At 51.4% G+C, this 16,380-nt stretch overlaps 2 protein-coding genes across 3 annotated transcripts; one reads left to right on the top strand and one right to left on the bottom strand.

Moving 5' to 3' along the window:
• The first annotated feature begins 2,393 nt into the window (after positions 1 to 2,393).
• Positions 2,394 to 5,442, top strand: LOC127296344 (zinc finger protein 7). 2 transcript variants are annotated; one of them, XM_051326402.2, is made up of 2 exons: positions 2,394 to 2,752; positions 4,370 to 5,442. In XM_051326402.2, the coding sequence occupies exon 2, from the start codon at positions 4,449 to 4,451 to the stop codon at positions 5,151 to 5,153; it is 705 nt and encodes a 234-aa protein (XP_051182362.1). In that variant the 5' UTR covers positions 2,394 to 2,752; positions 4,370 to 4,448; the 3' UTR covers positions 5,154 to 5,442. The 2 variants fall into 2 exon arrangements, with proteins under 2 accessions (XP_051182362.1, XP_051182363.1); XM_051326403.2 differs by lacking the exon at positions 2,394 to 2,752 and adding an exon at positions 2,983 to 4,239.
• A 383-nt stretch (positions 5,443 to 5,825) lies between these two features.
• Positions 5,826 to 9,543, bottom strand: LOC127296343 (protein TITANIA). Its single transcript, XM_051326401.2, has 2 exons — positions 7,817 to 9,543; positions 5,826 to 6,801 (listed from the first exon to the last, which is right to left on the bottom strand). Exons 1-2 carry the CDS (start codon positions 9,444 to 9,446, stop codon positions 6,056 to 6,058), a joined length of 2,376 nt encoding a protein of 791 aa, XP_051182361.1. The 5' UTR covers positions 9,447 to 9,543; the 3' UTR covers positions 5,826 to 6,055.
• Between the last annotated feature and the right edge of the window lie 6,837 nt (positions 9,544 to 16,380).

Genomic DNA, 16,380 nt, shown 5'->3' with positions numbered 1-16,380 from the left:
AAACCTTGGGTGATCCACTTAAGGGAAACTTGCTGCTGTTCTACAAACCTCTGCTCTTGGAGGCCCAACACTGTCTACAAGAATAGAAGCACCCGTAGACATCAAGACCCTCAATGATCAAAGATATCATGTGGAGGGGGAGGTGAATAAGGAATCCTCCCTTAATTACATGCATCATATGACCAATACAAAGTGGACAAGTTCAATTTTGGATGTGGATCTCCTTCCTCTTGGATATCAATAGTGCAACAGAAAACTTCGAGGCAAGGGTTTTATCTCCTAAGCTCTTGGCCATAGTTCCACAACTGGTTAAACTGACCCGCCTCGTCACCATAATTTTTCAGTGCTTCTTTATTTTATCTTCCTATTTTTAATATTATAACAAATGTTAAAATACCTCTAAACATTATTTGAAGAAGTGTCTAGGTTTTTCATCTGGTTATCTCTGAGTCAATCCACAAATTTCCTTATCAAAAAACTTGTAGTCAAGGCCTTAAATTTCCAAACTTCACTGCAATTATGATTTGATGCGTAAGTCCAAATTATGAAGTTGATTGTCTTATTATACTTTGAGGGTTTGCGCAACCATGGGCACCGAGCTTACGCACTACTTCCAACCTCTTTGTCTTATTTGTTATTATATTTAACCATCACCCCATTCTTGTTGTTCTATGAACTAAAACATACCTTAGTTCTTTCACGTTACTGAAAGCATGAAAACCTTGAATGCATGGTTATTCATGTAATCATGTCCACATCTGAGTTAAAATCTCAACAATTACACCTTAGTTGTTCTTTGACTTTTGAAAAATTTAGATTTACATCATCCAATGGATTTTCCATACCAAATTACTCAACTTGCGTTTTGTTATTGTGATCACTTACTTATGAATCCACATTTTCATCACAAGGGTCATCATCTGCCTCCTCCAACCCCTTTGCTTCGTCTCTTATTTTCTAACCTCGCTCTGGTCACAATATTATACACATTCGAAACATGCTTTAGTTCACATAGGAGAAAACCCAACCAACTTTGAAAACGTGTCCACCTTTGGCTTGAGATCGCTAAAAAAAACTATCATGTAAAAACTCATACTCCTACTTTTTATCTTTTGTTTCGCTAAAAAAACTAAAATGGAATCGGAGGGAGTTCTAAATCAACAACAACTAATATAGAACGGAGGCAGTATTTTTTTTTTGAAAACCTTTTTTTTTTTGAGAAACACAGTACAAACGCAGACGCTCACATACACGCGTATACACTCACCCCTATGAACGCGCACACACACACCCTACCCCTATGAGCACCTCCGGAAGACTGAGCCGGCGGATTGGATCTTGAAATTGACGAAGTCACCACAGGCGCCTCGCTGTCGACGGGAACGTCGCCTCCCACTGAATGAATATTCCGCCTTTATGAGACACACAGATGTCAAAGCACTGGGGTTTGAGCTACAGTGGTGAAATGCAACCACCCACCTAACCACCCAACCTCAGGTTGGTTCTCTTTTTTTTGAAAACCTAACATGTAAAAACTGTTAACTTGCAGGGAATTTTTTTTTTGAAGACCTAACATGCTTGGAGGGAGTTCTAAATCAACAATAACTTTTATCTCTGGTTTCTCCTCGAAGCCATCACATGAGGAGCTTTGTGAGCCCAGGCCTGTCTCCCATCCAAGCATCCAAAGGGGATGGCATGGTGGGCAGTGGCAGGGGGGGCACAGAGGAATTGCATGGGATCCATCAGAGAAAGGACAGGGGCAGTGGAGTTAACTTGCAGGCAGGCATGTTGTGCAGGACGCAGACGCAGAGGCAGAGGAAACGCAAAAGCCACACTCAAACTGCTTTCTGACAAGAAAAACAACTCACGCGCCGGTCATGACCATGCCATCTACCATACACCATTGGGCACCGCGCGCGAAATAAATAACAAAGTACACAAGTGCGAGCCGAGCAAGGACGTCGCAGGCAGAGATGGCACGTTATCTTACGCAACAACAGCTTCACTGCAATGCCCAAAAGGGCACAATCCTGACTCACCCCTGACTAAAGTATCATACCGCCCTCTGGTCCCCTTCAAAAACTCTCTCCACACAGCTTGCACACAACACGCATCCTTTCCGTCACTCCCTACTCTAGTTATTTTTCTCTTATGTTTTTGTTGTTGTTGTGGTGGTACAATATTAGTATATAGCAAATGATATTATAGAGTAATTATGTACTGGAACACACATAATCCTAGGAATAAACAAGTGCTAGACCAGGAATGAGCAGCTCAATTGTCTAGTAATTGTGGGGGGCACTTTGCTGGGATGGTGCTGGTGGTGCTAGTGATGGTCATGGTACACAACACAGCAACAGAGGGGAGAAAAGAAGAAGAAAGGCGAGATATCTCTCTGACTTGTTCTTGTATCTTTAGTGCAGATACATCCTTTTCCAGTACCACTTCCGAGCGCAGTCTGTCTCGCATCCCAACCAGTAATTTACCAAACCTCTGCATTCTTCCATAATTAAACACCCGCACTCGGGATGCCACCACTTTAACTGAAACACACCACCTCGCACCACTGCACCCTTCCCCACCCCCCTCCTCACTTTGCTTCTCTCCTCCTTCGGCCAGCGCAAGGGACGATCTTGCAGGAGGAGCCATGGCCTGACCCTGCTGCTTTCTTGCTTGAGATCTTCTTCTTCAGGTTTCGGGCTTGGTGAAGGGAGGAGACGCGGAGCAGGGTTCTGCTTCCTGGGTGTTTGAGGTAATTCTCTGGTGGTTCCTTTGCAGAAGCGAGTGATTCTCATGCATCTTGACTGGTTTTCTTCCTCTTCAAGAATCATGCTGTTCTTAGTGTTGTGTTCTCGATTAATTCTTTCTGCATGATCTGTTGGCCGGCCAAACGAACATCAACAGAATTTAGGTTCAGATGAGTACGATGCATATATCTCCTCCTAGAATTATCAAGATCTTTCAACCGGTTTTGCCATGACGATCCATTCAAGCACGGCCTTTTATTTTCTCCAAGTGACAAGACTCTAGAATAACAGTAGAAATTCTTTCACGAATCTAGTTCGTGCGCGCTCCACTCCAGTGCCCGGTGATGTTTTTGCCGGTTGGTAGCACGTCGCTCTACCAGGTTTTTGTTCTTTATACCACCAGATGCAGCTGATAGGGTCTCGCGATCTCGTCTCTCGGTAATCATGTCTTCCTGCTTCCTATGTTTTGCCAAAACTGGCGAATCTCCTGGTCCAAGTACTCGCATAATTTATACCTGTCCTAAGCAAGGTAGCATCACTAAGCCGTATACTAACAAGAGTACTTTCCCCAAATTAATTGCATTACATGTCGTCGAGTAGGACCATGCGTAATTCGACCCTAGAGAGTTGCTGATGCTTGTTTGTCTGTAACCCGGCCTCCTGGTAGTAATCTGGTGATGCTTGCAATGGCATGGACAAAAAGAAGTCCAATCTGGTGCTCTTTAGACACTATCAGATAGTAACTTGTAGCACATGAAAAATAACAGAGAAAACTTGTAGCACATGAAAAACAACAGAGCAATCTTGTTTGTTGGGCTTCTGAAAAAAAAAAGTCTTCTTTGTTGTTGAATTTGCGTAGTCATCCAGCATTCACGATTTTCGTTCTCATCTACTCCATGATTTAGACCTACAGAACACCATGATTTAAACTGAACGGGGTTTAACTGGCAACACCAAAGCTTCCATCTTTTCGTGACAACAACTGAATGTGCTATTCTTGGGCTTTCTCCATCAGATAAGGTTCCGTTTTAGAGATTCCCGGACCAGAAAAGAAGCCATGCTTTTCATCTGTTCGTCCTCTGGTTTGGCATCAAACATGGCATATCTTGGCTTAGCAGTGGATCAGATACTTCCCTTTATTTGTCACACCTCCCATCTCTGAGTTCCAATTTTCAGCTATTCTGCAAACATGACATGTGTATCTGCTAAGATTGTTAGCTAGAGAACTTCTGTTGTGCTTCTCTAGTCATCAGGATAATTCTGAATTATTTTCTTAGATTCCTGCATTGACAGCATAATCAACTGTCGTCTTCGGAATCACGTAAACCCGAAGCAATCTTAGACAAAAATGTGTCAATTCAGACATCATAGTGCTTATCCACGAGGCTAAGCATGCCCATCTCTTGACATTCAGTTTGTCATGATCACCACAACTGACAAGAACAACACATGTTCTTTTATCCTTGTACACTCATGGCTTATCTGCACTCTGGTGAGTCAGTCAATGAGTGCAGTTAGAAACACAGTAGTGATCCTTCCATCTCAGTGTATGCATCAAATCATCTGACCAAGTACACACATATGCACTTTCTTACTTGAGTTTGTTTGTTCTCTGGATGCAGGTGAGAGCTAAGGAAAGAAAGTGACTCTAGGGAAAAAAAAAGGTTCAGACTTCAGAGAGAGAGAGGGTTCGTTTCAGAGATGAAGAGCACCAGCGCCCAAGAACCGTGTGAGGATCAGCTGTCTGACATCAGCAGCCAGGAGGCGTCCAACTCCTCCTCCTGCCCGCCGGCCACCCTCGAGCTGTCGCTCACCGTCACCGCCGCCGCCACCACCACCGAGTCGAGCACCACCGACAGCAACGCCGGCAGGGGTGCGCAGGCCGCGGCTGCCGCGCGGGAGCCGGCGCGTGTGTTCACGTGCAACTACTGCCAGAGGAAGTTCTTCAGCTCGCAGGCGCTGGGCGGGCACCAGAACGCGCACCGGCGCGAGCGCACGATGGCCCGGCGCGCCGTGCACCGTCTCGACGCCTACCCCTACGGCTACGCCGACGTGGCCTCCCTCCCTCTCTACGGCTCCCACGGCCTGTACCCCATCGGCATCCAGGCGCACGCGTCGGCGCACCACCAGGGCGTGGCCGTGCCGGCGCCGGCGGACCGGCAGCAGCAGCTGCAGCAGCAAGACCAGGCGCGGGCGAGGGCGCTGCTGGGCCCGATGCCGTTCCTCGTGGGCGCCGACGAGGAGGCCAGCTTCGGGTGGCCGGGAAGCTTCAGGCCACCACCGTCGGCTGGCGGCGTGCTCCCCGCCGGCGCGGCCCTCCACCACTCTGGCTCCTTCTTCGGCAGCAGCAGCGGCAGCGTGGTGGTGCAAGCCGACGAGGAGCCCGACCTGACGCTTAGACTCTAGCCAGTCAGTCCGTACGACGTCGATCGCCCGTAGATTGGTGCAACTCGATCGCCAGGTTCTTGAGAATTGCTAGCTTTGCTTCCGCTTGATGTCGATCAGATTATTCATCAGAACATAATGGTGGTAGACGACCCGTATTGTTTCATGCGAGCGTACGTCGGTACGTACGTGGAAGTATTTTTGTACAGCTTGTGCTCTTCTGTGGTATTGGTAGTAACGTGTACTCTGGAGTTTCCTGGGTATAAGATTCATGTATAACCATGTTACCCATGCATTTCTGATTGCTTTTCGTAATGGCTCTGTGAAATTTCCTGTGCCAGTGTGGTATCGACACGCCGCCCCCTCCGTCGCTCTCGACGGCGGCGCCGGAGTACGAGGGTGAGCGAGACATCGAGGCTATTGCTTCTGTTACTAGACCATGATGTCCTAACAGGAGTTGCAACTTTCGACAGCAGTTCAGTGGATCAAGACGAGCTGTGATTGTGAACAACCGAACAGGCAAATCTACGCGGGATCTCAACGCACACACCAACACTGTGTGCCCCCCGAAAAGATCATTGAAACAGAGAGGAGAGAATGACAGGATGAGACGTTGAAATATTCTCATGACGATGCCAATTATAGCATGGGGCAAAATGCAGAGGTCATGACCCAACAACTGCACATCAGAACTATTTGCAACGACAGGACACACTTTTTTTGCAAGCAATTAACTGAAATGTTGTTGTCAAGTTGTATCTGCCAGCGAGAGGTTAGGCCCCCTCCACTTATAACACAGTTAACATGTAAGAAAACAAATTACAGATGGATTTAACAACAGCTCAGAAGCCATTCTAATGGAGAACGATGTATTTTTTAGACATTGTTCAGGTTGCAGTAGGCGGTATATATTTTACCAGGGGTTATACCCACATCTTCTTTGTGGCTTCCATCCGCTCAAGCAGGCCCTGGATCTCGGTCTGCATCCGCAACTTCATCTTGTGGTAGTCGTAGTGCGAGTTCTCGAGCGTCTTCAGTTCCTCCATCTTCTTTCTCCTCTTCTCCTCCGTCTCTTGGAAGCATAGCTTCGCCAGCTTTGTGGCATACTCCTCCTCCAGCTTCTGAGTTCTGGAGCGGACCATCTGGCGGTAGTTATCGACTTCCTTCCGTGCGTCATCAGCCAGCTTCTGGAAGAGTTTTGCTTCGGCTTCCTTGCACTTCACGATGGTCTCAAGGGTAGAGGCGTCGTCATCCTTTGAGGTGCTGCTGAAATGGGGTTCAACAGAGAGCGGCTTTGGGCTGGCAGCGAAATGGGATTCAATAGAGAGTGGCTTTGGGCTAGCAGCAAAATGGGGTTCAATAGAGATTGGCTTTGAGCTACTGCCGTAGTGGGGTTCAATAGTGAGTGGCTTTGAGCTTGTGCCGTAACGGGGTTCAATAGTAAGTGGCTTTGAGCTATTGCCGTAACGGGGTTCAATAGAGAGTGGCTTTGGGCTACCCTTGAGGGCATCAATATGTGTGTCGAGAAGAGAATTGCTGGCATTGAAATTGAAGGATTTTGGTGGAGTCATGGTTGGACTTAGAAGGGGAATCGTTGATTGGCTTGCTTGAGCTGCTGCTAATATACCTTTGGACTTGTTGCCAGTAACAGAGCAGTCCGTAACACCATCTGTGAAAACATAAAGGTTAATTAGAGCTGTGCTACCTGGTAAGTTCTATAAACCAATGCCGAACGTGTTCTCTATCGCAGCATATATAATGACACCCCTATTTCATTCTGGGTAATGGAGAGGTCCTTTGACCCTACTTTTGTTAGATTTGGAGAGGTTAGGAGTACTACTCCCTCCGTCCTAAAAAGGATGTCTCAACTTTATCAAAATTCACATGTATGTACACACTGAAACACATCTAGATACATGCGTATCTAGACGAAGTTGAGACATCCTTTATTATATAGAACAGAGGGAGTATTATAGATTTAGTTTTAACAGAATATACATTTTGCTTCTTAGATCATACCCAACGTTATTCTTGAAATTCATGACCTGATGGAATAGCTATCACGAAATATAAGTGCATTCAAGGATCTCAAGCCCCTTCATAGTTCATGGTTCAGTAGGAGCAATATGTTTTCAACACAATTCCACAAAGATACTGTTGGCCAACAAAATCAAGGTTAATTTGCTCACTTAGAGCTATTGGCTCAACCTATAAACAAATTTCAATTCAAAATAAATTCAAGCCACTCGGGACAAACTGTGTCCAGCTTTGCAGTTATGTCACAGTATATGTGCTAAATGACAGGAGTTCATTGTGCATGTAAAAATATAAATCCTTATCGCAATGCCGTGAGGAGATGTAGTGCCCACACAAATGGATCTAGCAAATATGAATTTCAAATCTAAAATGACTGAGTAGCACAATGAGTTCTAGTGCTACACAAATAGATTTCCCAAACATGGGATAAATGGAAGAAATTGTGAATGCCTAAACATAAAAGTGTGTAGCACAAAATACACACAATGATCATATTTCTAAGCAGTTGGTTTAAAGTGTCGAACGACGCGGAAAATGTATGCAACTGCTACATGAAAATCATGCTTATGCAATTGATAAAGCAAGTAACAGTTCATTTAGAGTTTGTAACAATCGTATTTTCAAATGTAAGGTGAAAGAGATCTTACATTTGAAGAATTGCAGCATGATGTTTGTTGCATCGAGCAGGGAAATAACTTTCTTCCCGAGCATGTTGAGGACCTCTTCGGCCTTGGAATGAAGCCCCTTCCCCTCGAAATCATCGCTAGCAGCGAAGATATTCCTCACGAAATCCAGCTCCTTGACGAGCGTCTCAGCGTTCCAGTTCTCCGCGCAGGAGTTGAACACCTCCTTGACAAACCCAAACATCTCAGAGGCATGGCTGCAGCCAAGGCACTGGAACTGCATCTCGGTGGTCCCGATGGGGCCTTTGAGCGTCGGCCCCGGCCTGATGAGGTTCCTCTCGAGCCCGCACACGGCGTGGCACCAGTGGCCGCAGACGTCGCAGCCGACCCAGCTGCAGGTGTTTGCGGCGCAGTCGAACTTGTGGCAGACGGGGCACATGCATGCGCTGCAGAAGCCGTTCTTGGCGGCGCAGACCTTGCACTCGCAGTCGTCCACCGGGAGCGCGCTCTTGCAGCTGGGGTTGCGGCAGCGCGTCATGAGGAACATCTCGACGAGCTCGGCGCTGGGCACCCGGCCCTTGCCGGCGCCGAACGCGGCCGTGCCGGTGCGCACGGCGGTCAGGACCTCGAGCTGGGTCCGGTTCGCGCGGGATAGCGTGTCGGCGGTGAGGTCGGCGCGGCGGTCCAGCCGCCGCTGCAGGCTCGCCAGCTCGTCCCGCCTCTCCGGTGTGTCGACCATGGCGCGCGCCGCGTCACGTAGGGCGTCGTGGGCCTCGCTCGGGAGGTCCTGCAGCGCGTGCGCCATGGCGGGGACGGACTCCGTGATGATTTCCCGCAGGAGCCTGTCGGGGTGGGAGGGGTGGCCGCGGCCGCCGTCGAAGCTGCTGGCGGCGGCGGCGGCCGCGGCGAGTTTGGCGGGGAGCTCGGTGGGGAAGAAGGAGGCGGAGGAGCCGGGGTTGGCGGGCGGGGTGGCGAAGGCGACGCTGCCGTCCCCCACGGGGCGGAAGTTGAAGCGGCTGTGGACGGAGCCGTTGGTGCCCTCCCCCGCCGCGTACATGTCGGTGGAGTTGTGCGTGAGGGAGCAGCTCGGGTTGTGGGAGAACATGGAGTAGGAGTAGGACATGTCGTCGGAGTTTATGCTCCGGGTGCGGCCCGTGGTGGCGCTGTAGGTCCGCCTCGGGGCCGGGGCCGCCGCGCCGGCCGACGCGGCGGCGCGGAGATCTCCGTCGGGGGCCGCGGAGGGGAGGAGGGAGGGGAGGTGGGGGTGGGAGGAGGGCTGCCCGTCGGAGGCGAGGGAGAGCGAGAGCTGGAGCGAGTCGAGGCGCGGCTTCTTGCCGCCGGCGACGGAGGAGTCGTCCCCCGGGCCCGGGGGGTCCCCGCCGCCGCCGCCGCCGCGCTTGGGCGCGGAGAGGTGGAGGAAGTCGCGCTCGACGCAGAGCTTGGCGGCCTCCGCGGCGGCGTCGGCGGCGGGGTTGGGCGGGGAGGATGGGCCGGCTGCGGCTGATGGTGCGGATGCTTTGTCGGAGGCGGAGGCGAGGGTGGGCTTGTCGCAGAGGTAGCTGCTGAGGGTGAGCTCGCGGTTGGGGAAGGGCTGGTCGGAGGGCGGCGGCGCGCCGGCGCCGGCGTCCTTGGATCCGTCGGAATCGCCGTACATGGCGGCCGGATTGGGGAGGCGATTTCGGTGGGCGGCTCGGGGGTGGGTTGGAGTTGACTTCCGCACACGGCGAGACGCGGAAATGGGTGGGAGGGCGGCGGAGGTTGGGAGGAACTCTTTCTTTATTGGAAACTGCTGGGCGTCCCCCGGGGATCTGATTTCCCAGCCCCCGGGTCGCCAGCCGTCGGATCGGCCATCTTGGACGGCCAGATCTGCTTTTACTGAATGTATCAAAAAACACTTCCCGGCAGCAAAAAATAACCCGCGTTTGCTACATTGTAGCAAAAAACGGTTCAGTTACGAAATCAAATAAAAAGGCTGAGCTCGCCGGAGATCTCGCCGGAAAGCTCGTAGCAATTTTTTTAAATTAAAGTAGCAAAACAACAAAAAAATTATATCAAAAAAAATAGCATCACATCGTGATAATATGTTTGCTACGTTGTCTCCGGCGATGTCTTTGATGATTTTCATCTTTGCTACATTATCATATTTTTTTTGCTACGTGATCTCCGGGGAGGTCTCGGCGAGCTTGACCTTTTACTTTTCTTTTTCTGAACGAACCGTTTTTTGCTTCAGTCATTTGCTGCCGGGTCTGATTTTTTGCTGCCGAAGGTGTTTTTTTGCTACATACAAATCTAACCATCAAAATGGTTGATCCGGTGGCTGGGGATCCGGGGGCTGGGAGAGCCTTATCCCCCGGGGGCAACGGATCATTTTCCTGGCGTCAGAGCATGTCCAGCGGCGCGTATCCGTCGTGACTGGAAATGCGTCTGGCACCGGCACCACCTCCAGCGGGGTGCCGCAAAGTAACCGGGCCGTCCGCGGAGACGTAAACCTGGTCCAAATATGCGTCAGGTATACGTCTCGGCGGACGCTGCGCGGACGCGCAAAGTGTCCGCTCGGTCCTCGCGCGGGCCCGCCTGGTAGCGGCACAACTGCTTCGTCTTCCGCGGTATTACTTCTGGGCGGCGCGCTGCAGCCTTTGCAGGGGCCGCGTTAATGGCGTGCCTCGGCTTTCGCGAGCGTGCGCAGCTAGTAGGCGTTGCACTGGCAGGTCATTGAAGGCGAGATGGCGTCGGAGCCTCTTAAAAGGACGCTGTCGGCGCCCATTTCCCCGACCAAAACCATTGCCAAAATCCCATAGTATCCACCACACTGACGCCATGGGGAAGAAATGCTGGCCGTTCCGGAAGACGAAGAACGACCAGGAGGCTAGCGGCTCGCGTTCCGGCAAGAAGGCACGGGTCGGCCGGTACGTCCGGGTTGACCTCGCGCGGCAGCTATGTGAGGAAAACCGGCCGGTACCATGGCCGGACGCGAACTTGCCGGGAGGGGGCTGGTACCTGAACTCGCGGCGCGTGCCGGTCCACCCCGTGCCGCGCAAGGGCCGAGAGCGGCGGGACGAGGTGCGCCGCCGCAGAGCGATCTTGCCGCCGGATCTGCGGGAGGATCCGACGTACACGCTAAACTCCTACAATTGGATTTCCTTAGGGACGTGGGAGTTCGAGCGCGAGATCGCCGTCGAAGAAGAAGAGAACGACCACAAGGACGCGGACAAGGACGAGGACGGCGACGTGACCATGCCGCAGTACGACCACGACGACGGCGGACCGGCGTGGGATCCGGAGACCCAGCCGCCGGACATTTCAGAGGAGGAGGCTATTGCCATGGCACTGGCCAACAACGAGCAGGACGAGCTCAACGAGCTCGCTTTGTGGGACGGGCTCGCAATCCAGCTCCGCGAGTCACCGCTCGCGCAGGGGAGGCCGACGACTCCTCCGGCCACGCCGACGCGTTCCAACGTCCGCGCTCCGCCTGCTGCTCCAGCGTGGGATCCCTGGCCACAGCCTCCTGCCCGTGCAACGGTACCTCCTCCACCGCCGGCGTACGAGCTTCCATGGCCGACGCCGCAGCTGATTGACCTCGTCAGCGACGACGACCAGTAGACAACGCGTATTTTAGCACGCCTTTCTGGGTTTTTTATGTCCTTTTTATCATGTAAATTATGGCGTATGAATGAAAAAAAAATTATGCGTTGTGCCGCTGGAGCCACCCCCGACGCAAACGGAAGCCCGGACGGTTTCGACCATTTGACCCGACGCAAACGGATACGACGCGTCCGTTTGAACGTCCGAAATGCGTCACGCCGCTGAGATACCCTCAATTTTTTTTGGCCGTTTGCCATGCAGAAACGGACGGTAGCCCGAGAAGGAGTCGTGCTCTAGCTCTAGGTAGGGAGGAAGAGTGGGCACAAATGGAGCGTCCAGAAGCAGGCGACTCGTGAACCGTGACCGCGAAGCATGCACAAACCCGCTTGCTACGCCCACGCGGGATGGGAAACAAACAAAAGGATCAATCTAGCATGTGATTTTTGACAGCGACCATAAGCGATCTCGCGTTTTCACAAAAGAAGACAATGAACCAACGGTCCGCTCTCCCGCTGTGCACGGCAGGACCTATCTCTAGCAGATCCCGGATATATCGAAACTGGAAAATACGGATTAGGTTCATGATGGGATTTGGTTAACCATTTATTTTTTTGGATTCGAACCTATTTAACCATTTTGTGTAAAAGGTTAATACGGTTAACCATTAGGTTAATGTGGTTTAAATGGTTAACCATTGGTTATTTAGGTTCGAACCATTTTTAACATGTTTGCTGCATTTCTAAATTTGCACATGCACATGACATATCTACTGGATTTTAAAATTCTGTTAGAAACCAAAATTGACCTTCTGGCCAGTAATTCAACTATCTAGTACAGTGAAACTTGCAAAACATCAACGGAAACACAATAGTTTATCATAGATTCCAGGGCATCCGCAACAACGACCTTCTCCGGCGAGCGGCATGGAGTCGTAGGCTGGCCAGGACCACTGGTTCGACACCCCAAGCATCTCGAAGATCCTCATGAGCTGGTCGGCGTCGTCCGCCACGCCGCCCAAGATCGGCTCGCCTCGGAGGAGCTCGGCCAAGACGCAGCTGAGCGACCACGCGTCCATCGTCGCGTCGTAGTTGGGCTTCCCCAGGAGGATCTCCGGCGCGGTGTAGCGGCGGGTGCCTCAACGGCCGTACGGCGGGGGCTCGGCCATGGAGCCCGAGGTTGCACATCTTGACGCTCATGCGGTCGCCACAGACGAGGAAGGTCGTTGTTGCGGATGCCGCCGGTGGAGGGACAGGCGGAGTTGTGGGCGGGCTGATTGTCGGAGGGGCAGTCCACAGGTAGCTCGTCGGAGGGGAGGGCCGCGGGCAGGTGGCGGCGTTGGATGGTGGCAAAGGGTGAGGCGGAGTAGGGAATCGTGACTCAGATTCGGGCGTGCCTGATGGTACGGGTTAACCTTTGGTACAAAAGAGTCGAATCGTTTGGACCAAAATAATTTTGAGGTTTACCAGAAAGCCCATTGGGTTCTTTTTTAGGTTAGGTTAACCTAACCAATGGTAAAAGGGGAACCGAGTCCCATCTATAGATTAGGTAACCCAAAACTATTTTCCCATGGCACGGGTTTCAATACCGAATTGTGGTCGAGGCCGTCTTCGACACCGGCCATCGCCTAAACGGGCCATAGCACCACAGCCAAGACTAGCCACAGTGTCACCGCGCGCCATGACAAGCCATAGTGTCACCGCCACCGCCACACCGGAATCACCATCGCCGCCACATATCGTAGCGTAACCACTGGCCAAAATGGCAGCATACTCTTGCCATACCCGTTGCACGATCTCCATTCAATGAACCGCGCCCCATCTCCATCGCCAGCATGATCTCCATTAAATTTGCAAAGGTTTTTTTTCTTTTGGTTGTATATATTATATTGAAAATTTAAAAACAAGAGAGGTGAAATGAGATCCATTTCGGTCTCATTTTACCTCTTTCTTTCTCTCTCTTCATCTACACCTACAGTTCCAAAGAGCTTTCTCGAGAGTCCCAGGCCGGATCGAGGCCTTCGCCGGCGGCGCTGCCGCCCGAAGATGGCTGAGGCGAGGTTGTATTTACTAGGTTTAGGCTTTGTCCCTCCGTGACGTATGGGAGTAGAGTACCTGATCTTCCCAGCCGGATCTAGTGCGTGCTGAGCTCATATTTCTCTGCGATGAGCATGGAGGTGGTGAGCTCGGAGATCTCCGTCAATAAGGCTGTTACGAGCTTTGCCCCAGCGTATCCGAGCTGCATCTGGGGATGGCTAGACTCCTTCTTCCTCGCAGAGCTAGAGCGGTTGGAGTCCGATTCGAGGGGGATTCAGCCTGGCGGCTTGGTCAATAAGCTCGGTGTTCATAGGCGTTTCGAGGTGGGGGAGGTGGTGCTGCGAAGATGCTTCTGGTCGGTCGTGGTGGCGAGGAGAAGCAGCTCGGCAGCAACCAAATCCATCCACGGAGTTCGGCGCGTGGTCTGGTTGCCCCCGTTCTGGGCTGCCGTGGAGGCGAGGGGAAGGGGTGGCGCTCAGCCTGGTTGACATCTCCACCGAAGCGTCGCTCCTGGAGTTGTCATCATCAACATCTACGACCTGCGCGCTCTCCGTCTCTCTTGGCCGGCCGAGGGGGCGAGGGAGCGGATGACTAGGCTCGTGCGGTGGCTGAGGTTCGGTGGTGGCGCCGAGGGCTTCTAGGGTCTGCGCCCTCTGCAGCAGTTCCCAAGCGACGACGATGGCGCGCCAGAGCTATTCTTGGCCGCGAGGGCGGTCCTGCTGCGCTTAGGCTCGACGACCTGAGCTTCTTCTTCCCCTTCAGTGGGAGATCTTATTGGGTCTCGACGTGGTGGTGAGCGATGCCGCTCCACCAAGTGGTTTTGTCCCCGGTGGGCGCGGGGATGGCCCCGCTAGGACGTCGACGACCGACGGCGGTGAAGACGTACTCGATTGCGTTTGGCGATTTCTGGTAGGGTGTTGTGTGGAAAAACTAGTGGCTCATGTGCTAATCATGTTCTATTAGGGTCCTTTCTGTAAATGTACACCCACCGCTGATGAATGCAGACTCTAGGTCCTTCGGGGCCTTCATCTTTTCAAAAAAAAAAAGAGTGGTGAAATGCAAATAGTAAAGTAATAGAGTAACAAGCTCTTCTCACATAAAGAAGGGCAGTCCAAGAGGATAAGCTTGGTGTATACTTATGTGAGTCAAACGTTCTGGAGGGCGACATATATAGATTATTACGCACATGCATGATTTCTAGATGAACATGGACACTATTTCTAAAGCTATATTCCTATTTGAATGGAGCCTAAGATAAATGCAATTGTGTGAATACACCCCTCGTGATTGATCCTAATGCCACATACATGCAAAAACAAGAGAGTTACTGATAAAACATATGTCCAACTACCGCAATAAGTTTTTAAGTCCCCGGTCAAGAACCCCTATTGCACATCTAAGAGTTGGTTATTGTCATCCAATTGTTCCGACTTGAGTGGCAGAGTTAGGATTTTCATGCCAACTTCTCGAAAAATCCACGGTATTAATATTTTTTTTTTATAAAACATCACCAAATTTTAAAAGACGGTAAATTAACCATCGCCACTCTCGTGCAGGCTAAACTAGACTCGGTGCAAGCAGGCAGAAAGGAAGGAGGGACGCAGGCAGCGATCAGTTTGGCTTTGGCCTGGGTGGACTGTCGACGCGGCAGCAACGAGCACTAGCTGGGGATTTCTTAAGGTTATCTCGTGTCCGCGTGACAGCCGAGCTGTTTATCCATCGTTAAGTGCGGCAGCGACGCAACGCCAATAGTAGTAGTACCTTAATAGGAGAGTAAGATACATTACGATATCGACATGTGCCATCAATCGATCATCAATGGCAAACTGCTCCGTGTTTAATCTGATAATGGTCCAAACCTTGCACTACGAGAAGTGCGCGCGACAGGTTGTTTGCTTGTCCGCGCGTGTGCTTGTATCTTGGCTTGAATGTCAACCCCGGAAATGATAGACTTACAAAAAAATTCTACGGAATTGTGTTACGGGATGATGTGGATGCCCAGGGTTGGTGCGGGTGATTATCCTTTCCGTGATCTGAGGAATGTAACCTGCCCAACTTCATGCCACGTATGCCCGTAAGTGTGATTTTGTAACAAATCATCCGTAGATGTAGGATTACTCATGTCAACCCCCACGGGCCACGGCCGAGCCGCTCGTACAAGTACAGACAGAGGTGGTTAATGATACTCTCCAAAATGAAAAGAGGTTGTTAATCAAGTCTTGCCAGTTTTTTTGCGATCCGTTGACGTGCAGGACATCTGTGCGTGATAATTGCTTCTGAAGCAGTCGCTGGTCGTATTCTTCGATCAAGCTGTGCCGCCGGCCGGAGCATCTGCTATGCCGTGGCAGTCTGTCGTCTTTTCCGTGCTTCAAACCCAAGGTTGCGTAAAGTGCTGTCGATATTCAGCAGTACGTAGTATTCCACACCGCGAGGCGACTGTCAGTTTCAGTCTCTGTTGTCCATCAGGTAGTATTGCTTGGTCGCTTTGTTTTCTTTGCTTACTCGTTTAATTTTGGGGTATTCTGATAGACACGGAATCCAGTCTGCGCTTTCTGTGACGGTACGTGGATGTCTCTCTCGGCTCGGCAAATTGGTTCTTCCTATGCCCGCACTCTACTCCACTGCCTTTCTCTGTAAAGCTCATGCCATGACTCATGACGCGGTCTATTCGGCGAAAAGCAACACGGCACTGAGTTCAGATCGAACAGAAAATATAGTAACGGGGAGGCTCGTGACAGGCTCAAATGCAGCAGACGGGCCAAATTGGGCTGGTCAGCCTGGGGACAAGGCCCATTAACTGCCAGCTCGACCGGCCGGCCCCATCACCAGCACTGCCGTTCAAGTCGGGCTAAGCCTAACGGTCAGCTAGGCCGGCCCCAGATAGTGAGGACGCGCGGCTAGCGCAGTGGCTAGGCTTGGCAGTGGCCAGCCTGCCCGCTCGAGATCGATTCCCTTTGAGGACGATTTTCTGGT

Source organism: Lolium perenne, chromosome 4 (genome assembly GCF_019359855.2).
Source record: "Lolium perenne isolate Kyuss_39 chromosome 4, Kyuss_2.0, whole genome shotgun sequence".
NCBI lineage: Eukaryota > Viridiplantae > Streptophyta > Magnoliopsida > Poales > Poaceae > Lolium > Lolium perenne.
Note: the sequence above shows the minus strand (reverse complement) of the source record. Positions and strands in the feature narration are given on the sequence as shown.

Coding starts and splice junctions, on each gene's coding strand:
- LOC127296344 (XM_051326402.2), top strand. CDS start 4,449: ATGAAGAGCACCAGCGCCCAAGAACCGTGTGAGGATCAGCTGTCTGAC.
- LOC127296343 (XM_051326401.2), bottom strand. CDS start 9,446: ATGTACGGCGATTCCGACGGATCCAAGGACGCCGGCGCCGGCGCGCCG. Junction 6,802..7,816: donor CATGCTGCAATTCTTCAAAT/GTAAGATCTCTT, acceptor ATGTTTTCACAG/ATGGTGTTACGGACTGCTCT.